Here is a 24321-nt window from a genome sequence, read left to right on the forward strand (position 1 = left end):
GGTCGCCGGTTCGATTCCCGGCCGGTCAACCATTTCCTGCACATCTTCCCCCGCTCTCTACTCCCCACATTTCCTGTCTCTCTTCAGCTGTCCTATCAAATAAAGGCAAAAATGCAAAAAAAATATAAATATAAAAAAAAGAAATATAAAAATAAAAAGACCCCCCATCCTAATCCCAACCCAGCCCGATCCCAACCCCACCCCACAATCCTAAGGTTAAGAACACAATATATGCAACAATAATAATAATAATAATAAATAAATAATTGAATAAAAAAGAAGTTGCTGAACGAACTGAGGAAACACACACGACATCCTGCACTAACTCTATCGAGTAGATATGCTGCCCCCTCTCACTCCTTTAGAGGAGAAAAACCTTGATGATTTCCTTCAATGAATGCTCCTTAAAGAAGAAGAGAGGATTACATCCTGTTATAAAGAAGATATAAAATAAATCTGAAGCACATCCGGAGAACAAAAAAAACAGATTCTTCAGTCAATCATTTCAGTTTCTCTCTTCTGACTGTCAATAAATGCCAAGTTCCCCCTCTGAGGGTCTGATCTGTTTAGGATGCTGTAAAGTAAAGTCCACTGAAGCCCAGAGGAGACTAACTCAATAGAGACTAAACTCTGAAATGAAATAAAAGCAGAAAACTAAACCGCAGCACTGAAGCCTCGCCTCGGGCCACACAACGCTCTGCAGAAGGACAACACCACTTAGTCAAGACAGCCCTTATCACTGAGCGTGTGTGTGTGTGTGTGTGTGTGTTTGTGTGTGTGTGTGTGTGAGGTCATTGTGACACTAAGCAGCCTCCCTCCGTCCTGAGTGTATCTGCCCCTGACTGTTTCTCCCTGAGGGCTCGTAGTCTGGAGCCAGAGCAGAGCAGGGCGAGTCGGGGCACACAGGGTCAGAGAGAGAGAGAGAGAGAGAGTGTGTGTGTGTGTGTGTGTGTGTGTGTGTGTGTGTGTGGTCTTTGAAGTTGGGAAGGAGGGCTGGGAATAACCCTCAGATAGCATCATTGCTGGGGGCGAGGACTGGAGGGGTCAGCTCTTAAAAGTGAAGTCATTTCAACAAGAATTAAAAAACCAAGGTTTTAGGAAAGTGCTGCAGCTTCTGGAGAGTTTGGTGTTTAACAGGCGATACAAAACATGTTGCTATACATGATTATTCATGAGGAAGAATAATTCAGATATATATTATACATAAATCATCAACTTTTACATTCCTATGATACTCATGAGTCCTAATACTCGTGCTTCACCGAGCATGAGCTGTTCCTGAGATTTGTTTCAGTCTGAAGTTTGTTCGGATGAGGAGAGATGAGTCTCAGGAGTCAGGACGTGACATCAGTCTGCTAAAGCCTCAGTGTAACACCGGGATGACAGTTCTTACGTTTATATCATTGCTACGTAGAAACATACGGATCTTCAGACATCTTCACTGATCTCTTCAAAATAATTGCCCCTCTTCATCCTCTGGTGTTTTTATTCATCCTTCTACGTGTCGCTCTTTTAGGTTGCATGTTACAAAGATCATCAACCCGCCCACTTCCTCCTGGTGACATTAGTCTGTTTGTGCTCACATAATGCTAAATGAGCATTTTGTGACATTTCCAGGAAGTTTTCAGGGTTCATGCTTCAGTGTCTGTACTGTGTGGACTTTGCTGCATGTTGTTGTATTTCCCTGCTCATTTAGCATGAAACTGATATTTCAATCATGCAAAAAACAAACAAACAAACAAACAGACATAAAAAAACTACAATCACTAACATAAACTATATTAACACATCCAAAAAGGAGTGGGACGAAGTAACACATATTGAATCCCACCTTAATAAACACTCAGTTTTCATTTTCATATAACAACAAAATAATCTGTTTTAAAGGTGACATAATAACAACAATAAATATTATCTAACCTTACATGATGAAAAACTTAATCAGGACTCAGAGATCTTTTCATTTGAGAACAGGGCTCTTTCCTCTGGGTCGTCAGCAAGCGGCAACCTCCGGTCTCAAAATATGAAGCCCATGCACAAGTGTTATAAACTGCAGTTCATCGAGCGTCCACTAGAGGCTGGCTGCAGAAACACCAGAAACCACATACACACCCATTCAAAGAAGACGATCTTTGCAGCAGAAATAAACATGTTTACAGCCTGGTTCAATAAACGGCTTGGCTCTACGTAGCTAATCACTCTAACGGCACACACTGTACGGGGGGTGAAATTTTTTATAACACCACGGTTCAGAAGATATTAAGATTACAAGTTTTGCCCAAATAAGGACATGATTGACTTGACTGACAGGCAGGAACACATAGCTGTTAGCTAGGAGGCTTAAACCCCGCCTCTTTACGTCACACTAAGTTTGGTTGAGTTCAGCATTTGATTGGCTTCAAAACAGCACTCAGGAACAGATGGGTGACTTCACGGATACTACGTCCATTATTTATACAGTCTATGGTCGTCATATTTGAAATCATCCACGAGGAACTGATTTTTTCTATTATCATACCAATCACATTTTCTTTTGTATTTTTATTTTATGATGTGTTAAGAATATATTTGATGAATCAAATGTGTTCTCTTAATACTGAAAACTTCTGGTGCACTGATGCTGACACTTATTTATTTTTATATTTAGTTACAAAAAGTCACTGTTGTTTCTGGAGCCTGAAAGAAAAACCAGGATGGTATATTTCTCTAACATATTTTATCTCTGGACTCTGAGGTCTGGATTTTAATCTGAGCAGTGTTCTGGTTTGTGTTTGTAGTCTGAGTGTATTCGTCTTCTCTTGAGGACAGACCTGACATATATTAAAGTGCATCAGTGGACTCATGATAAGCAGCCGTGTGGAGCGTCTCTCGATCCGCTCGTTCATCAGAGCTTCAGCTTGTGGATATGGGACTCCACACCTCACTCTTATATACTCACAATTGTCACTATTTACTCAATCACATTCATTTACTTAATCATATTATATCATATTAATTTTACTCATATAGCCAAATATACTAATCATCACGAGTGTTTAGATACATATATTGCGTGTACTGAAACCATGCAGCTTGGCACCACGGAGAACTGAGACCTGTACAGTATTGAGGCCTCGGTCACCCTGAACATCTGAGAGAGTGGAAAAGTACTGAGAACCAAAGAACGCCATGACTGCATGTCTGATAGCGGAAAACCATAACAACAAGAAGGACCTGAAGGTCGTAGTCACAACGACATATTAAAAGTAAGACGTAATGTAGCCAAAAAACAGGAACCAGGGCCTTGGGAGAATTCCATGCATCAGCAGACATAGGTTCAGTATCCCAGAAATTAAGGGGGGCAGGTGGCAGACCACACGTAGCTGAGGTGCATTGGTGAATGATGAGAGAACGTTATCCTTGAGGGTAGACAGGAATGTGTGTGCGCTAACTGTCACGTTTCAGGACAACTTCTCAGGCCTGGAGGAGTATGATGGGAGTCAGAACGAGGAGGACGTGGACGCGCCTCAGGCCAATGAGGGGGAGGCAACGCCCTCAAATTATGCACAATTCAAATTCATCCTATGTGTTAATAAATACTGGGTCAGGGAAAAAGTAGTCAGTTCAGACTTCGCGAACTGAACAGCACTGTTGTTGATCAGGGACACGATAGTCAGACCCAGAGCTCTGTACACTTTGCAATTTCTACTGGTGTTTAGAATAAAGCTGATTTTTGAAACTTCAATACCTCCTTCTATTTTCTTCATCAAACGAACACGCGAGGACCAGGCATTCAGAGAGGTCCTCCAACAAGCTGTAAAATAAGTCCACAGATTGCATGTTTTTCCTGCTCACAATCCATCAGTTTGTATTCACAAAGAGCCAAATGACACCAGAAATTAAAGACAATCCCATAACAGATTCATGCAGCCGGCACAGTTACACATTTTGGTGTTTAATCTCTGAGAGAGCTGCTGCTGGTGAACGCCACAAATCTGCAACACATTAAAAATACACAACACACACGAGGAAAGTAGAACACAGTCTTCATTCTGGGCTCAACAAGTAACATCTTCTTTATTCCACTTTATTTTACACACACACACACACACACACACACACACACACACATACACACACACACACACACACACACTACAACAGACATACAACTCTGGGATCTGTTAGGGGAGGGAAGGGGCTGCTCCGGGCGGCGTGTCGAACATGTCTTTGAGGACGTGTTCAGCTTCAGGCTCCCAGACGATGTGCGCGCGTCTTTGTGTGTGTGTGTGTGTGTGTGTGTGTGTGTGTGTGTGTATAGAGGCCACATTCACTCAGATTTTGGAGCGTTTCAGTCACACGGCTGTTTGTCTTTGGAAAAACTTTCAGAATACAAAATGTTTTGCAGCTTCTCGCCACAACGACACATCTCTTCACCTCAGATTCCTGTTGTTTTCTTTTCACTGTCAGCAGCCCTCTAACCAGTGAGCTAGCTAACATGCTAGCCAGGTCTTAATGAAGATTAAAACACCTGAGATGACAGTCACATTTTCTTTACAATCTTCTGCTTTACTTTTATCTCTCTGCAGAGTTTCACGACATCAAGCTGGAGTCAGTCAACGTTTGTTTACATCTGCTTCACCCGGAGATAACCTCATATCATACCAGAGTGTTTGAGGTGATACGCTGCTGCCCCTGTCTCTCTGGATAACCTCATTAGTATCTTGTTTTCAGAGGTGACCCATTGTTTTCATGTGTTAGAGTTTGAGGAATATCTGAAATGTCTCCCCTTATGAAGTCTGGATTTTAAAGCCTCTGGCCTCATCGTCAAATCAATCAATCTTTGTTTTTATAGCGCAAAATCACAACAAACGTTATCTCAAGACTCTTTTACAAACAGAGCAGGTCTAGACCCCTCTATGTCAAATTATGAACAGAGACCCAACACCAAGACAGGATAAGACTCAGTCTGACCCCACCTTAATCCACCATGAGCATTGCACCTCGCAGTATTTAGCTAGTTACAGCAGAGAGGACAAACTTCCTTTAACAGGCAGAAACCTCGAGCAGAACCAGACTCATGTTAGACAGACATCTGCCTCGACCCAGTTGGGTCTGGAAAGAGGGATAGAGGAGAATAAGAGAGAGAGGGAGCGGTGATAGTGAGGAGACGAGTAGTAGAAGCTGTTGCCGCTGGAGTCCAGCACGTCCGTATCAGCTGGAGTCTGGAACGTCCACAGCAGGAGGACGTCTACGGCAGCTCAGAGGAACCTTCGAGACAAGGGAGCTCAGGGACTCCAGAGAGGTCTATGGTTAGTAACTTTAATGGGACAGGGAGAGTTAAAGTTAGTGATGAGGGGGTTGGGGGGAAGGGGGTGAGACAGGATCCCAGTGTGTCAGTGCGCCTGTTCCCCTGGCAGTCTAAGTCTATAGCAGCATAACTAAGAGCTGGTCCAAGCCTGATCCAGCTCTAACCATAAGCTTTATCAAAAAGGAAAGTTTGAAGCCTACTCTTAAAAGTAGAGAGGGTGTCTGCCTCCCGGACCCTGACTGGTAGATGATTCCAAAGGAGAAGGGCGTGATAACTGAAGGCTCTACCTCTCATACTACTTTTAGAGACTTTAGGTAGGACCAGCAGGGCTGCATGTTGGGAGCGTAGTGTTCTAGAGGGGTAATAGGGCACTATGAGCTCTTTAAGATATGATGGTGTCTGATCATTAAGAGCTTTGTAGGTCAGAAGTAGGATTTCAAATTCAATTCTATTCATGTGTTAGAGTTTGAGGAATATCTGAAATGTCTCTTTTCATGAACTCTGGATTTTAAATCTGTTGGCCTCATCAGAGGAGCTGGTTGTCCGCAGTGTAACAGGGACAGTTATTTATGTTTTGCCACCGCCTGACTCAAACTTCAGACGTCAGACCATACGTGTTTCACACCGGGCTACACTTCCTTTTGCTTCAGTCTTGTTTCTCAGCAGCAGCAGATGACTGAGCAATGATTTGGATTTCACCAGGTCCTGATTGGTGCGAATTCGTGGCTTCATACTCTTTTATAAACCGGAGTGAAGCAGAAATTCGTCTCACGATGACTTTCCTGTGAGACTTTTCAGGAACTGGACCATCATCGTCACACAGTGTGTTCCTTTCTTCTCTTTGAGATTTGTCCAAAGCCGCTCGCTCATTCACGATACATCTGAAGGGTTCATAATCAACCTTCACGCAGACCCATCCACACTCGCCCCCGGGTTTTATTTCCTCCCCGCTGATCAGCCGGGAATTCAGGCTCAGATTCACCGTGATGACTTTTTATTTTTGCCCTTTTTGTGTCCGATGGCGGAGGAGAGCTCCGACATGAAAAGTTCAGCTTCCTGTAATCCGCTTTGCCTTTGTGAGGAGGGTGACTTTCAAACTCGCTATCACACCTCCCCTCAAACTCCACGGGAAGAGAGCGAGAGACCGAGAGAAAGAGAGAGAGAGGCTCTGTCTGTGTCATCGTCCACCTCTTTGTTTAAACCTCCGTTTGTTTGGGGAATAATCAATCTCTCCTTTTTGTTCTTAAATCATCCCTCATTATCCTCTGTTGGTTTTTCTCATTTACAGCCTGGTGTGCATAAACGCTCACGGAAATTAAAACTTTTTGGTTTGTGTCAGAGATTAGCGCCGAGTGGAGGTCAAACATAATGGCTTCCGTTTAACGAGAAAATAGATATGATTATTCTGCACTTGCTCTCTGCTCAACTTTTGTCCTCAATCTAAACGGAGTCGCTCCGACAGCGCTGCCCTCATTACGCTGCAACAAAAGGGCCGCCGCTCGCTATTTGTCATCCTATATTTAACATCAGACTCTGAAGAAGACTGAGACGTTTCATCAGAGCTATTTACCCCCTCCCTCTGCTCAGTGTAATATTTATGCCAACAAAGGCTTCGGCTGGCTTCACATGAACAAATCGATGAATTTCCAGCATGTACTCAGAGATTAAGCAGGACTACACACGGTTTAGTGAGTGTGTCTGAACTCTGCCGCGTTATTGGTTCATCACCATCTGCAGATACCATAATCTACCTCGGATTACAGCCGCCGCTACGACTACAGGCCGACAAAAACACACAAGATCTGCTAAATCTACACGAGGAGGAGCGGCTGGATTACAGGACGTGTGTGTGTGTGTGCGTCCACATGTGCAGATAGCTTTCTCATTTGTAGTCTGACATATTGAGGTCATGTTCGCACTCTGACACATGTTTTCAAGAAGTAATCACATGTGTTCATTTTATGCTCAGATTAAGGCTGGGAATATTTAATCAGTCAGCTCGATCAATCCAGGAGAGAGGCTGTGACAGAGAGAACAACATGTTGTTATTTTTTCAAAAGCAGAGCTGACTTTAACGTTACATGTTGGAGCTCTAACGTATAAGCACCCTTACACACTGAAATAAGAGTGTGTTCTCTTAGCTCAGTCCTCCTCTTCAGCAGATAACACAGTGTATGTTGATAAGGTAGACATGGTGTGGATCATAGGTTGTTTCACCAACAATAAAAATACAGAGAGAGCTGAAAACTTTGAAGATGCTCTTCCATTCAGCTTCTTTTCTGATGTAACTTTTGAAAATTGAAGAAAGCGGGTTAATTAAGTGGCAACCTCCGGCCGCAAGAATTGAAGCCAATGCAGAAGTGTTAAAAACTGCAGTTCATCGAGGATCAGCTTGAGGCTGGCTCCGGAAGTACCAGAAACCACATACACACCAATTAAAAGAGATGATCTTTAGAATATAGAACATATATCCCTGGAAAAACTTTCTGCCTCTCTCAATCACAAATCAGCTGACTTCTCTAAAACCTGGTCTACATTCATCAATAAACTTACCTCTATAACTGCCTGATTCCAAATCCACAGTATTAACCCAAACACATAGAACAACTTATTTTACTTAGGTGCACCGCATGCTCATGCGCAGGCACACACACACACACACACACACACACACACACACGCACACACCCCTCTCCCTTTATGTCCCGTAACCGCACTCACACTCCCACACTGTGCTATAAAACGTTAAATGTATGTCAACATCACTCAACATACTGGACACTCGACACTTAAAGGTGACATATCACGCTTTTTTCATCAATATATATTGGTCTAAGAGGTCCCCAAAACATGTCTTTAAAGTTTATGCTCAAAAAAACACTTTGAAATCAGATTTTGGCATGCCTGAAAAACCCTCTTCTTCAGTCCTCCTCAGAACACTCTGTTTTCTCTCTGACCACGCCCCCTCAGGAAGTGGATGTGGCCTCAGCTCTCCAGCACGTTGATCTAATGTTTACATGTTGGCTGAATATACACGGCTGCTAGCAGACCACGCTACTTCAACCCTCTGAATCTGATCCTGACAGAGAGGCGCCTGTAGCAGGACCTTTCTGAACCATTGGTCACAGATTCTGTGTTTCTTGTTGTTTTATTTATCAGTATGTCGACGTGTGTCTTGGTACACAGCTACAAACATGTAGCTATGTGGCTATGCTAACTAGCGCTAGCACTTATCCATGATAAATAAAAATCATCCACTAGATCTTCAAATCTGCAGACGTGGGGAGTAAAACCGACCTCTGCCAGAAAGGCAGCAGGACATTTTCTGAAGGATTGGTCACAGATTTAGTGTTTTTTGTTGTTTTATTTGTCAGTATGTAGACGTGTGTCTTGGTACACTACTACAGCTACAGCTATGACATGTAGCTATGTGGCTATGCTAACTAGCGCTAGCACTTATCCATGACAAATAAAAATCATCCACTAGATCTTCAAATCTGCAGACGTGGGGAGTAAAACCGACCTCTGCCAGAAAGGCAGCAGGACATTTCTTAACGATTTGTCACAGATTCTGTGTTTCTTGTTGTTTTATTTGTCAGTATGTCGACGTGTGTCTTGGTACACAGCTACAGCTTAAGCTACGACATGTAGCTATGTAGCTATGCTAACTAGCGCTAGCACTTTTCCATGACAAATAAAAATCATCCACTAGATCTTCAAGTCTGCAGACGTGGGGAGTAAAACCGACCTTTGTGTTTATTAAGACAGCCTACAACTAGCATGCCTCCCTCCTAAGCTCCTTGTTAGCACACATGTGTGCAGGGAATGAAAAACGGAGGGGGGATTCAGTATTATTTTATACAGTCTATGGGCTGAACAAGCTCCGAGCTCTGACTCCGTGACAGACCGGATATTGTTGTTACGTAACAAAAACACGGAAGTCTGAAACGGCTCGTTTCACACACATTTACAGAAAGGTGGAGAAATCAGAACAGGGGCAGAATGGATTTTTTTCATTTTCGGGGGGGTTTGTAGACATGCCAGGGACACATATTTCAGGTAAAGAACCATTAAAAAGTTCATTTTGCATGATATGTCACCTTTAAGTATTATTATTATTATTATTATTATTATTATTATTTTATTTTATTTATTTATTTTTTTAATGTACTTATTTTCTTTCTGTCATTATTATGTATATGCATGTGTGCATGTATGTTTATATATGTGTATGTATGTATGTGTGTGTATATGGGTTGTTTTTGTACAAGTGTGGCTAAAATGAAATAAAATAAATAAAAAAAGGTGATCTTTACAGCAGAAATAAACATGTTTACAGCCTGGTTCAAAAACAAGTTTAGTCTGAATAGCTCATTTCTTGATCGGCACACACTGTACGGTGGGGTGAAAACAGCCCTAAGGAACAGATGGGTGCCTGTGAGTGATGCAGACTGCAGTTGTATGAGGTATCCTCTGATTTAGAAAAGTCCTGAAGTCGTGTTGTTACCAAGTTACAGTCCTGACAGCTGGAGGGCTCTGGGTTCATGGGCTCAAAGTGAACACGCCTGCTCCACCAGGTAACTCTGGATCTCTGCTGCTCACACTCAGTTTTTAGTTCGGATATGATCTGTGTCCAAGAAAAAGTGCAAAAATGTCTTTCAGATGGCAAATCAAAGCCACACACACACACACACACACACACACACACACACACACACAGACGTTAGAGTTTGAGTCAAGGTTAGTTAAAACTAGCTGAATAAAAAAAAAATGCTACAATTAAAATGATTTAAATCAGGAAAAATATTAAAAATGTAAAAATCAACAGACCTTGTTTCATTCACCGTGTTTCTATTCAAACTGAGTTTTTTTTTATAACAACAAGATCTGGCCTTCTAAAAGTATCTCCCCTTTGTGCGTGGAGGTCCTGGTATAATCTGGGTTGTCTTATATTTAGACCAGTATGGCAATTCAAGTTAAAGATACTGATATCGATGGTCTGCACTTGTTATCTCCATGTTTCTTTGTTTTGCATTAACATTCATTATCTGCACATGTAAAGTAAATGCTTCTCCTGATAACAGAGTGTAAAGAAGGTCATGTAGTCTACTCGGTTATTTGTATACATGTGTACGGTCAGTTTGCACATCTTCATGTGTGACAGTGTGGTCTGTTAAAAACAAGAACGCATGGAGAATTCATAATTTATCTTAAAATCTGCATTTAACTTCTTTACATGTCAATAAAGGGTTAAATTCTCACACAAATACAGAAACAGTATTCCCTGTTTCAGGTCCGTCTGACGTTAATATCAGAGTTTTCATCTCTTTCTTCTCTTGGCTTCTTCTGTCAGGCCTGTTTTTATTCTCTGCGGCTGCATTTCTATATAAGTTAAAAACATCTTCTCTGCTTTATCTGTAAATAATCTCACCTCAGTCAGATGTTTTAAATCATCCTCGACACCAGGTTATGATGATTCATAAAATCTAATTCTCTGCATCCATGAATTCAAATTATTTTCCTTACAGCCCCGAGGAGTAAGAAGCCCTGACCTCTCCGTCCTGTATGTGTATGTTTTATAGTCTGATCTCATGTTTGGTGTAAAATGAACATTAACAAGCTTTCTTAATGAAACGTCACGTGGAGGTAGTTTATCTGACAACGTCACATGTATGGGAGTTGATCGTTTACCTCTGGAGGACTGAGGGGTGAACCCGTCACCATGAACTCTCAAACACAGGGATCAAATAAAAGCACACCAGACCTTCGTTTTCACCATTTTTCAGTTTATTGTTGGCATATTGGTGTTTGTGTTTGTAATGTGTGAGAAAGTAATGTGTGTTCATACTGAAACGCACCGCAGCGAGTACACACCTCTCTGCTTTTGGCCTTTTTGTTTCTGCTCTTTAGAAATGGACCCTTAAAGTTTTGGTTACAATGACACAAAATTACCATGAGCTTCGATCTAAGTCCTCCTCTTTATTTATAGACATGAGCTGTATCAGCGATATCCCAAAGTGGAAAAAAGAATGAAAGAATGTCAAACAATGAGAAGTTGAGTTTTACATCTGCTAAGGCTGTTCTGTCTCTCTGCATGTCTCTGTGGGAAAAACAAAAAGCCTCCTTCAGGGCCGCTTAAACCTCTGAATCAGAATGTGGAACCCAGCAAACGGATAGCACGCCTTCAGAACAAGTTATAGAACAAGATATAGATAGATTTATATATAGAGTTTTATATTCAGCTTGAAACTTTTTAAAAGAGTACAGTAAACACTTCTCACACATGATAGAAACTACTCGACGCCTCAGAATCAGAAAAGAGCGAGCCGGACGTCGTCCGAGCCCACCGTAAGGTGAACGAACCAAACCCAAGTCAAAACAAGAACAAATGAAAGAAAACATAAATAAAAAAATATCCTGCCCACAATCTTTTCTTACAAAGTTTGAAGTAGATTGGAATAGAGACACCTGACCACACGAACAGAATAGAAAAATCTAAAACAGTGGTATTGCATTTTCAAATGCACAAAGATTCTCCTGTACAATTTGGCGTCTCTCTGCGAGTACAAACGCCTAAAGGGCTCAGTGGCGGTTTTCTCCGAGTGGCTCTCGTCTCTCTAGTAGTCTTTTTCGGCACACATAAGCAAGTCCTGCTCTGGTTTGATTCTCCGTCAGTGCTGTAAACAGGCACACAGATTGGAAAAGCTCCGACGGATCAGAGTCTGGTTTATCTCTCCGTCATCAGAGTCCTTCCTCCTCCTCCTCCTCCTCCTCTTCTTCTTCTTCTGTAAGGTTCTCAGTCCTGCTGAGACAAAAAGGGTCCTCCCAGTAAGGCTATCCATCGACCTGCCTGCACCCCCCGCCACCCTACAAAAAGTCGGGTTGCTCCTGATCCCGAAGGTGGCGGAGGAGTCTCCGAAGCCCGGCAGTGCACCAAGGAAGTCCAGGATGGAGGGATCTCTTACTTCCTTAATTCATGTGTAGTCGTGTGTTTGGATCTGTAGTTCTTCCTGGGTGGGGTGGTTGGGTGGGTGGGGAGTGGGGTGGGGGGGGCGGGGCGATGAGGGTTCAAAATTTGCTGCTTTTCTTTTTTATAGCCTTGGTCGTCGAGGAGTGATTGTGCAAAGTCACGCGGTCTCTGGTATGTCCACGCGAAAGGAGCTAGCAAACCCTTTTCCTCGCTGCAAGAAGAAGAAAGACAAGCAGTTAGTCAGACTCCAGTGTTCGTGTGTGTGTGTGTGTGTGTGTGTGTGTGTGTGTGACTTCTTCATCCATGAGTGTGTGAGGTGAAGAACAATGACACAAACGACAACAAATGAGAAACAGAAAGGAGCAAAGAGGGAAACTGGGATCGTATCAGAAAAACAAGCATGTTTTGTGGGTCCATCCTGCAGCAGGTGAACAGGCTGTAATGGCTGCAACACTGTGAGCCTCTCAGGGACCAAAATCAAGACCTGAAAGTGGATGGGTCTTGATTGTGTTGCAGACTTTACAGCCTGCTTTAAGACACTGTTTGAATCCTCAGAGTATTTAAATCTCAGCATGTATAGGAATACGTCTGAGGTTTAAAAACATGGGACTTCCCTTTAAGTGTCCTCATTCACACAGAGTCAGGGTCACGGAGAACAAGGGCAGGAAGTCTCTCGTCTCGTCTCAATTCACTGGTGTGAAATGGCTCATGGGTAATGTGTGTGTGAGTGTGTGTGTGTGTGTATGTATTTGGGTTGGGGGTTATGGGAAAAGTGGCCTTGGGGGGAGCTGGTTATTATTTGGTGGCCAATTTATTTGGGACGACAACAAAGCAGAGATTTAACGGGCCTGCTCCGCCCACTCCTCTGCCCCCCCCCCCCAGTGACACTGTGTCGTCTGATGACGGTAATCATTCGTCTCTGGCTTTCCTCCCCTCCTCCTCTTCCTTCCCCCCCCCCTTCTGCACTCCACCCTGATCCGACCCCAGGACAGACCCAGGCCTGGGCTTGCCTCTCCCTCCCAGCAGGGACAAAGAGGCTCTGTGTATCACTGACTTGATCAGATTAGGGAGCTTCAGCCTCTTGGTATCATCATTCTATCCCCTTTTCCTCCCCCCCGACTGTTGTTCCCTCTGTGCCATTACCCCCTCCCTCCCTCCCTCCCACTCCTGCCTCCCCCGCTCTCATTAGCATAAGGGCCACAGTGATCTACTTTGCAGGAGGAATGAGTGGCTGTTCGTGGGAAACGCGGAGATATGGGGAGCTCTTCACATCGAGTGCTGCATCACAAGCACATAATCAGCACATCCATGGAAACTGCACACACACACACCCACACACACGCACACACACACACACATGCATGAAGACACACAGAGCACTTCACACTGAAGCCTGATAAGTAGAGTAGTGGCTGCTTATTGTGTGGATGCACTAGTTTTCATTTGTACCGTGTGTTTAAAGCTGAAACTAAACCGCCTTGTTTTCTGTTCGTTCACACTTTAGTTTGAATTGTTTCTTATGTTTCAATCAGATCTCAAATTTTTAGAGAATTGAAACCACGTCCAAAATAAGTGTGTTAATTATGTAACATAGAGTCTGCATCTAAAGCTATAAAGCATAACACCGGCGTTAGCGTGGTCCGTGTGTGAGGACTCTGCAGGAGTGTATTTCAGGCAGTGAAGGTTGTGTGTGTTTCTTCTGCAGGGGGAGCACTTCACTCCTGTAACAACACGGCTCTGCTAATGCTACAGAGCATCATTTAGCATTACTATTTATAGCTCGGGAAACAAATAGGAGCACCTCAGATAATGAAGCATTTGTATGCTAACTGCTAACGACGCTTCGGATGATTTTGTAGCTCGACACTCAGGGAGCAGTAAGACGGTGAGCTTTCACAGGTTCTTGTGTTTCTGTCTTTTATAGCATCCTTCTGTTTTTCTTAGATTCAAGACAAAAGTTTTTTTTTATTATTAACATCAACGTTTTATATTCTTATAGCTGCACGTCTCAGGCTGGGGATCTCATCCCGATACCTTTCAATCAATGATCAAAATCCATGATTATGTCGATTAAAATTCAATTTTTATAAAGAAACCTAAATAATAAAGTTCCTAAAAACATGCTGTGTTAGTGTTTGTTTTATTTCCTCGCACCGTTCCTCCTCTACTCTCTCTCCAGAGCACACAGCGTTGCAGGAGCCTCATTGGTCAACACAGCTGTCAATCATGATGTCACACCCCCTCTTTTTATATCATCAATAACTAATTCAAAGTAAACTAATCAGAAACATGAACACTGAGACATAAATCAGCATGATAAGAACTAACTCTAATGACAGAAACCAGGTATGAAAAACATTTATTTGACCTGTGTTTGATTTTAGAGTTTGACCCATGTTCCATATGTTAACATGGAGGAGGCGGGGCTTATGAGCTGTACTGCAGCTGGCAAGTAGGGGGAGCTTTAACTGTCCGTGAACACTGATGGCATCTATTTTTAAAAACAGACTGAGGCTGTTTTTGAAACTGCCTACTATCCTAGCAGTATGCAGTGATTTGGTCTGAATTCAGTATGTAGTATGTGAACAAGAGCAAAATCTGCAGTATGCCAAAACTCCCCAGATGTCTACTGATTCAGGAACATGTCTCAGTATGCATCAGACCAGTCTCCCTCACGTACTGTTTCCCACAATGCACAGCGCTCGTTCCACTTTTTCTTTTCTCTTCTTTTTTGACGGGGGGAACTCAGTTTTTAGGTGCTGTGAAAATTATTCACTTCCATATAAACCACTTCTTAACTTTTTAAATCATAAGTGATGTTAAAGAAGCAGTTTTTCTATCAGCTTGGCCGTTGTTTACTTCTGCATTCCGAAACTGAAAATCTAGTGACGTCTGGCTCAGTGTACTGCAACACAGATCCAACAGAACAGTCATATTACATACTAAATCAAACGCAGTATGTAGCAGGCCGTTTCGAAAACAGTCTATGATTCCAACCGGTGAAACTCTACAAGGAGCAGGCTTCAGTGAAACTAACTTAGCAGCTGCTAATATCATCTGGATGAAACACAGCTTGGCGTCTGGGTCTTGTCTCACCCTGTCAAGATTCTTTATCCCATAACAACCTGCTGACCACACATTATCCTGCTTATTACCAGGCTACTAACTTAAATACAAACACGTTGGTAATAGTCCCAGTGATTCCTCGTCAGTGATCGTTCCATGGTGAATGATTCTTCTCTGCCTGTTGATTGAACATGAAACTGTCCTCATTCAGCTCTCCTTCTTCTCTGAGCTCTGTGGTTCACACACCTTTAAAAAGAAACTAATGTCACAACTTTGAACCCTGCTGCTATCATCACCACCGCTCATGGTTTAACTTTCTTTGGAGAGATCACTAACCTAAAGTTTCTCTCACCTGCTCTGCTCCTTCATCATATTGATGGACAGGATCCAAGATGGAAACATCTGTATCCTGCTGATTTAGCATGCTAACTGAAGCTAACATTTTAGCCACATAGTTTTGATGCTAACAGAAGCTAACGTTTTTACCTCACCTTACGGTCTGTGGTGTCAACAAGCAGAAGCTAAATGTGTCTGAACTCCTTTCTGTGGTTTGATTTGACATGACGTGTGATCAGTTTGTCTCTGGTGTTGCTCATGTTAGTGAAAGTTAATAACCGTTGTCAAGGGGTTTGGACCAATCAGAATCAAGCATCTTACACAACAGGAAGATCAGAAAGAGAGCTGGGTAATAAAGAGAATCTAAACTACAGAGAGGTCATGACCTGCACGCTACGAACGTGATTGTTTGGTTTTAATGTCCAGCATCCACGCTAAACCTGAGTGAATCAATACTGTATATATTCACTCATATACAGAATTTAGTTTTGGTCTGGCCCTTTAAATGATAATAGTTCAGAAAGCAGTGCTCGGCTTCTGACTCAATTCAGACAGACAACCAAACATCGCTTCTATCACTCCTCTTTGTCTGGGTCACTCAAAAAGATAGAACTGATTTCAGATTTTAGTTCCTTCTTTGTCAATTAATTTTTTAAAGACAGTGTGCAATCTTAAAGCTACAGGTGAGGCTCTCTCTCTCTCACTCAAACCCAAACACACACACACACACACACACACACACAAACATGCTGCAGTCAGTGCATGCACCCTGACACACCCCAATCAGCTCTGTCAATAGTTCTGAAACAACAGTTCACATATTTGTGATTTAGACGCACAAACCTCAACAAGAGAAGAAGCATAGAATATGTACGTACAAATAAATCCATCCTCTCACAGAGCTCACACTCGTCCTTACATCCCTCCTTCCTGACCGTTCTCCCTCTCATCCCTCTCTTTGATTTATCTTGAACTCCTTCCGATCAGAGCTGTAATAATCTCACGTAGAGGTTTCTGTTGTTTATCCCCTCTCCTCTTTCTTCAGATTATTATTTGATCACTTTCACTTTCCGGCCTGCTGCACTTTCCTCTCTCTCCCCCTGCTGCATTAACCTGACATCCTCACTATAACCATAATAATCTTTATTAAAGCATAAAGTCTGAGATTTGTATTTGCTGTAAAAAAACCTCATTAAGATTACATTCTTTAATTATTTTCTAAGTGAATCCAACATGTGCTGTTCGCCTTAAACTCATTTCACTGGTGTTGACTCGTGACTCTAATAAAGCAACTTAAACTCCCACCACTGATTCATTTTTAATCTCTTCATTCCTCGCTCTGTTTCCTCATCACATTTTAAAACACAAGTTTAAAATCAGCTCATTAAAGGACAGAAGAGAGCTTCATTTATCAGAGACGAGGTTTATCCTGTTCTAATAAAACAATAATCTGTTCAAACATGTTTTTTATCTCATCATGCTGAAGCTGTCATCTCTGCAGGGCTCTTATTTTTGGTGGTAATGAATCTTTGATTGGGGTGTCTGAAGACGAGCGGAGGAGAGAAACAAGCAGCTCGTTGTCAGTCCGCCTTAAAAAGCAGAGCTCTGATTGCTCGTGTTAATCATCTCCATCTCTCCAAGACAGCAGGATGTGGCGCTCTCTTCTCTCTGCCAGACATTTTAAATATATTAAGATCATTTCCTTCTCCCTCCAAAGGTTTCCATCTCATCATTAAATCCCTACATTGCATTCAGTGTCACCTTTAACCTGATCCTGTGCTCGCACCGTGCATCACTACATCTTTAATAAGCAGCGTTTTCCCTCTGATAGGAACAGTAGGTCGCCCGCTCCACTTCACTTTTTGATGGAGGATTAAAAAAAGAAGCATCAATGAATAAAACATTAATTAAAAACAGAGCTTTTCCTGCTGTTTCCAGCAGCACGCTGCGGCTGGAGATGACGGCGCTCGGGAGGCAGCTCCGCTCTGACGGTTTGATAATTCAGCTCGCTGTGTGGATGATGAGAGAGGGGGCCTCTCCAGGCGCTGCTCCACTAAATTATAATTAAGCATTATCACCAAATTGCAGTGATTGAGGATGTATCTCTTTGTGGCCTTTGAATGAGAGCTCAGAAACAGTCATTCCTTGGGAAATACGTCTTTTCTCTCTCCTCTTTCCTCCTCAATTATCCTAAACTGTTTTTATCCTCCGCTCCAGCGCTGTGACGTTGGATGAGAATTTAAGCTTGCCGCCTGCCGCTCTTCTTCTTCATCTTCTTCTTCAGTGCTTTAAAAGGCATTTATTATGTTACAGTAGCCATTTTCACACAATGAGAGGGAGCGGCTTTAATGCTAACATCTCCACCCATATGGAGGAGACCTTAGAGAGCTCCACGGCTTACGGCCAAATTCCACCAGATCCGTCTCCGGTCTGTCACAGCACCGGATCTGATAGGTTTCTATTCTAGTCGATCTGTTAACTTCCACTGGATCCGGCAGGTTGGAACGCAACGGATCAGATAAGGAAGACTGCTACTTTTGCCGGATGCAAATCTCAACAGAGCAGATGGAGCGGGACAGGAAGTCAGGTTTCACCAAAACAAAATGAAAACATCCGGTTAATTTTCAGAATAAAACACTCTGTGTTATCACCAGATCGTATTTCACTTAACTACAACAACAAACCAAAGTCATGATGAGCGGAGCCAGGCCTGGAGTCAACAGGTCAGACGTTTTCAGAGGACCTGAAAGACAACATGGATGAGGAGAGGAGGAGGAGAATCCTTGATTCAGTGATTGCAGAGGGAAAAGCTCGGTCGCATGAGCCGGACCGGACACAGATCTGGCGGAAGTCCGGGGTTACAGTGTTTCATTCAGAGGCTGATCACGCAGGTTTCTGTGTGTGTGTGTGTGTGTGTGTGTGTGTGTGTGTGTGCGTGTGTGTGTGTGTGTGTTTGTGTGTGCGTGTCAGTGAACTGAGACGGGTGAGAGGAGATAGAATCACACAGAGGGAGATAATGATGGAGATGTTTGAGGAAGAGGGAAGAGTTAGTTGAACACTCTGACAGGACAGGGGTCAGACCCGAGAGGAAGCTCTCACTTCTTTCTTTCCTTCCTTCAGGAGAAATTAAATTTGGATGTTTTTTTTTTGTCTTTCTCAGATCCAAACAGAATACTCACTGAAATAAGCGGGGTTAAAAGTTGCTCTGGAGCTAGGCAGAAATGCTTCCAACTCTTTCCTCTCTATGGAGCCCTGCTGCTGGCTGAGGCTGAGGTGATGATGGTTTTTGAGGTGGTGGTGGTGGTGGTGGTTTTGGTGGTTTTGGTGGAGGTGACTGAGAGGCGTCTCTTTGCCAAACGTGGAGAACGACTTATCAGCCGTCTGCTCGGGGCTTTCAAATACCTCTGTGTCCGGGACCGAGTCCATGCCGGGCACGTGGAGGTTGCTGCGGTAGTCCGGGCCCTGGCGCCCGTCGGAGGGCACGAAGCTCGGCATCCAGCAGCGGTCCGAGTGGCCCAGAGCTTTACACTCCTCTGTGCAGTTAGAGAACAGGTCGGCACCTGCAGAGGAAGAGGAGGGACACGTGAGGATAGAGCCTTTTTAAACCTTTTAAATGATCCAGAACCAGAAGCCTTCTTCTTTTATCAGCAGGACAATAACACTTCTGTCTTCTGGCCCGACATGTTGTACGGTCTTTGATCAAATACGTACTCCAGTTTCACGCTGAGTGAAAAGGTTGACTGGGAGCAGCCGCAGCCTGCCTGCAGGAGATCGTTGTTAACACAATAGCTGGAGCTTCATTTACTGAACTTTCCTAACCTCTTGGTCGAACGGAGAATCTAAAAATACTGCAGGGTTTAACAATGTATGCAGTGTTTGCCAACGACAGATGAAAATATTTAAACTCCTTCACAGCACACATACACACACAATATTAAAAAAACAAAGAGTTCAGAGGAGAAATAACTTCTGCATGGACTCATATATTCCTCTATCAGAAGCATCTGATCATTATGTGTGTGTTTGTGTAACACCAGGCTAAAATACATGTCTGATTTAGTGTTTTCTTCATCTATGACACAGCTCTTGACTTTCACACGTTTTGTTAGAGCCACAGAGTAATCCGAATGCATGTGCCTTTAATTGTCATGCTGCAGGTAATTGGTGCTTCTAAATGGGAGCAACTGAGCAAGTGCGCTGCAATGTGTGCTTTCATCTGAGCAGGACAAGGAGCAACATATTCTCTAACCGTAGCTTTGTTCCTTTTTTTCATAGTTTTGTCGCTTTTGTGGAAATTATTTTTGTTTGTCAATATTTTTTCTAAATTCTCCTTTTTAAAATTTTATACAGCATCAATTAAATTTTTTGAGTGAACCTGTTTTACAACGCACGAGTCAGAAATATCACGTCCTGCAGAAGTGGCAAAGAAGGTTTTGGCTAAAAGTTGCCACGGCATGTTTATTATTTTTGTTTCAATTTATGAAACACTTGATTCTGATTTATCCAAACCCCAACACAACAGGGATTTCATCTCAACAGCAGAAGCAACACCAGAGACAACCTGATCACACATCATATCAAATTAACCCACAGAATGTAGTCCGTCTCATTCCCCCTCTGCCTGATGACACTGTGGTAAAATGTTAAAGTGGACTCAAGCTGGACTCCAGAGAGGGGAACAATCTCTGATCCATGTAGAACTGTTCTGCATCAGCATTTATTTATCAAAATTCAAGTATCAAATGTTGTTTTATTTCTATTCATGACACAACAACTAGACTCCATAAATTATTATTGGATATTGACCCACGTGATTCTTTATCTCACACTGTACAGATTTAACAGACATCAAGAACATAAATGAAATCACAACCAGCAGAAACTCCACCGTCTGCACCATCAGAGTCACTCCTCCTGCGGAGTTCAAACGCAGAAAGCTTGATCCGACACATTTCCACCATTCTCTCACAATATGTATTCATGCAACCTGATCTTTGATCCCTGAAGTCAGAGCTTTATGTTTCAGTGCTGTGAACATCAAACCGCCCCCAGTATGGAGAGAAAGCCCTCCAAACACTCTGAATGCACACACTCACTCACACACACACACACACACACACATTCACACTCTGGGCCCGCAGGTCTTTATGGGAGCTTATCTCAATGCAAAGATGATATAATAGGTACAGTATTAGGACAACATTTTTAAAGCTGGGGTATATTTATACATGTCGACTGTCGACCTTGCACAGAGTATTTTATCAGGGAGGTTCTGTGCTTCTCCTTCAGTTAAAAATGTGACAGACACTTGATTCACACCCTCTCTCCTTCAGCTCCAGGCTCAGCTTTTTAATCAGTTTGAGATGTTTCATCCTTTTATTAAAGCCTTTAGAAAACACTTCAGTGGATGCATTCAGAGCAAAGCATTTACATTAAAAACATCTCTCTCAACATTTGATTTGGACTTATTCAGCTTCAAGGCCGATCCTCCCCAAAGATGAATCATTCCAGCTGATGTGTGAGAGGCCGTTATTTCACCTCTGTGTTTCTGAGAGTTGTTTTATTAACACCAAGATTTAAGGCCTTGAAAATGAGCCGCTGTGGAGTTTAAAAACGTGTCCTCGTGTATTTTGTAGTGTCGATGTTTACAAGAGCATTTAGTCTTATTCTGGAGTTTTTTTATGAAGAAGAAAAAAAATGTTAAAAGGACTGTGTTTATAAAGCTCTGTCTCTCGTCTTCTGACCACTCAAATCAGAAATACTTTATTCATCCCGGGGAAGGACATTTGGGAATTACAGAGCTCTTATAAATAGTATGTAAGACAGTCAAAATATTAAAAGAAGAAGATATAAAAACAAATAAAATCTAATAAAGATCAAATAAAAACAGAATTAAATGAAATAAAGATCAAATCAAATAGAATTAAATAAATAAAAATCTAATACAGATAAAAAAATATATAGAATTAAAATAATGACAAAAATAAAGATAAAATAAAATCGAATAAAATAATAAAATAAAGATCAAATAAAAATAAAATAAAGATCAAATAAAATAGAATTAAATAAAAAAATCTAATACAGATGAAAAATATATATAATTAAAATAATGAAATAAAATAAAGATCAAATAAAATAGAATTAAATAAAAAAATCTAATACAGATGAAAAATATATATAATTAAAATAATGAAATAAAATAAAGATCAAATAAAATAGAATTAAATAAAAAAATCTAATACAGATAAAAAAAATATATATATATAATTAAAATAACGAAAAAAATAAAGATCAAATAAAATCGAATAAAATAATAAAATAAAGATCAAATAAAAATAAAATAAAGATCAAATAAAATAAAATAAAGATCAAATAAAATAAAAAAAGATCAAATAAAATAATAAAATAATAATGAAATAAAATAGAATAATAATGAAATGAAATAATAAAATAAAGATTAAATAAAATAGAATAATAATGAAATAAAATAATAAAATAAAATAAAATAACAATAAAGCATATAAAGCTCTTTTACATCACATTTCACGTTCACATTCACACTGATGACTCAAACACTAGAGGAAGTTTAGGGTTCAGTGTCTTGCCCAGGGACACTTCAGCATGTGGACAGAAGGACATGAGATCGAACCTCTGACCTGCACCACTGTAGCACTGAACCGCAAGATGAAGAAGAAATGATTCAGATCAAAACTTTGAAAAGATTCCCAGTTTGTGATGCTAATCAAGTCAACACAAGAAATAAACACTCTCATCCTGACACACACACACACACACACACACGCACACACGCACACACGCACAGAGTGAACAAAAGTTAATTTCATCTCAGATGAGCCTCGGAGGGATTGAAGGATCTTTGACAATGATGACATCTCTCTCCTCTGAAAACATCGTCTTCAAAAAGTCCGACAGAGAAACTGAGAGAGGTAACAGCCCTCTGCAGGATCAGCAAAACAACACACACACACACACACACACACACACTAAAGACAGCTTACAACACTACCTGATGAGAGTATGATCACAGTGTGGGGGTGTTATTCATTCCAACTTTACTCCCTGGTACTCAAAGCGATCACTCAGTCAGTGAAACAGAAATCTGTACGGATCAAATAACTCAAAATGCATTCAATAATCAGAGAGTCAACAATCCATGGATTACATTTTATAATAAAACACCTGCACAACAATAAACTGTACATGTCTGCAGAACATTTTCACAAGCTCACGACTGGATGTCAAACTCAGAGAACAGAGACACATTCAGTGATTTTCTGCAGGAACCAGGTGATCGATAATCTCCAGAGGAAATGAAACAACACTGATTCCTAACACAGCTGATTTCTGTTAGAGCCTCTCTAACAATTAGAGCTGTCAAACCATTCATTTGACTGTGATTAATCTCACTTTTAGTCACGATTAGACACACTTTTCAAAAACAGCTTTCTGTTCGTATTAATAACGTGGAGCCGCTTTTCCTCAGCTCGTAGGTGTTAGCTCAGACTCAGAGCACTTCATGATGTTTTAACTCTGTTTGACACAGAGTGCAGATTACTGTGGACCTGTGAGCTGAGCCTTTTTAAAATACAGTGACGTTTAAAAGCACAGTGGTGTTACTTCCGATCACAGCAGAAAGAAGAGGTGACGTAACTACGGTGTGTCTAAAGGGTCAAAAAGAGGCAAAAGATTAAATAAGTGAATGCTGATTTTGACTTCGAACACATCGTTTCTCTGCCCGCCTGAAATAAAAATACAGCACGGGTACATGCTGTTATATATTGCACAGCATCAAATGTAGTTGCACACCTGATCTCTCAGTCTAACCAAGCGGCAACTTCCGGTCTTAAAATATGAAGCCCATGCGGAAGTGTTATAAACTGCAATTCATCGTGCATCCACTAGAGGCTGGCTGCAGAAACACCAGAAACCACATACACACCCATTCAAAGAAGACGATCTTTACAGCAGAAATAAACATGTTTACAGCCTGGTACAAAAACAGTTTAGGTCTGGATAGCTAATTTCTCTATCAGCACACACTGTACAGGGGGTGAATTTATTATGACTTGTTATTTTTGAAGATATTGAACTTATAAGTTTTGCCCGAATAAGTGCATGGCTGACTTTTTTTTTAAATTTTTTATTCTGTTTGTAAATACCATTATTTCAACCCTTTGTATATATCTTAAATCTGTATTCTTTTATTTATCTATTTTTATTTTTACTTATTTTAAATGTATTCTCAATTGTAATTATGTCTGGGTTGCTGCAACAACTGAATTTCCCCACGGGGATCAATAAATTAAGATCTTATCTTATCTTGATTGACAGTTGGGAACAATGTAGCTGTCAGCGAGAAGGCTAAAGTCCCGCCTCTTTACCTCACACTAGCTCAACAGCAGTTAGATTGAGATCAACATTTCCAATATGGCACCCGCCGACGATTGACTTCAAAACAGCGCTTCAGAAACAGATGGTTGCCTTCAATTTTTTAGACACTCTATGGTCTAACCCCATGATTTGGTCTTTGTGCCCTAAAAGCAAAGTCCTGCTTAAGATTCCTCATTGGAATACTCATCTAAACTTGAACTGGGCCAAGTCCTGCAGAAACCGTGTAATACCTGTGTCCCTGTGTGTT

At 41.6% G+C, this 24321-nt stretch overlaps 1 protein-coding gene across 6 annotated transcripts in view; it reads right to left on the reverse strand.

Moving 5' to 3' along the window:
• Window positions 1–11055: 11055 nt before the first annotated feature.
• The window catches only part of pcdh10b (protocadherin 10b), a 29793-nt gene continuing 16527 nt past the window's right edge, over window positions 11056–24321 (reverse strand). For 2 of the 6 annotated variants that reach the window (XM_034689231.1, XM_034689232.1), the window contains exons 4-5: window positions 19065–19222; window positions 11056–12471 (exon numbers count right to left, since the gene is read on the reverse strand). In XM_034689231.1, coding sequence (XP_034545122.1) covers window positions 12418–12471; window positions 19065–19222 — 212 coding nt within the window. In that variant the 3' untranslated portion in view covers window positions 11056–12417. Of the gene's footprint in view, window positions 12472–18841; window positions 19223–24321 lie in introns of all 6 variants that reach the window. The other 4 variants (XM_034689229.1, XM_034689230.1, XM_034689234.1 and 1 more) reach the window with 3 other exon arrangements.

The sequence above is a fragment of the Notolabrus celidotus genome, chromosome 8 (genome assembly GCF_009762535.1).
Source record: "Notolabrus celidotus isolate fNotCel1 chromosome 8, fNotCel1.pri, whole genome shotgun sequence".
Lineage (NCBI taxonomy): Eukaryota > Metazoa > Chordata > Actinopteri > Labriformes > Labridae > Notolabrus > Notolabrus celidotus.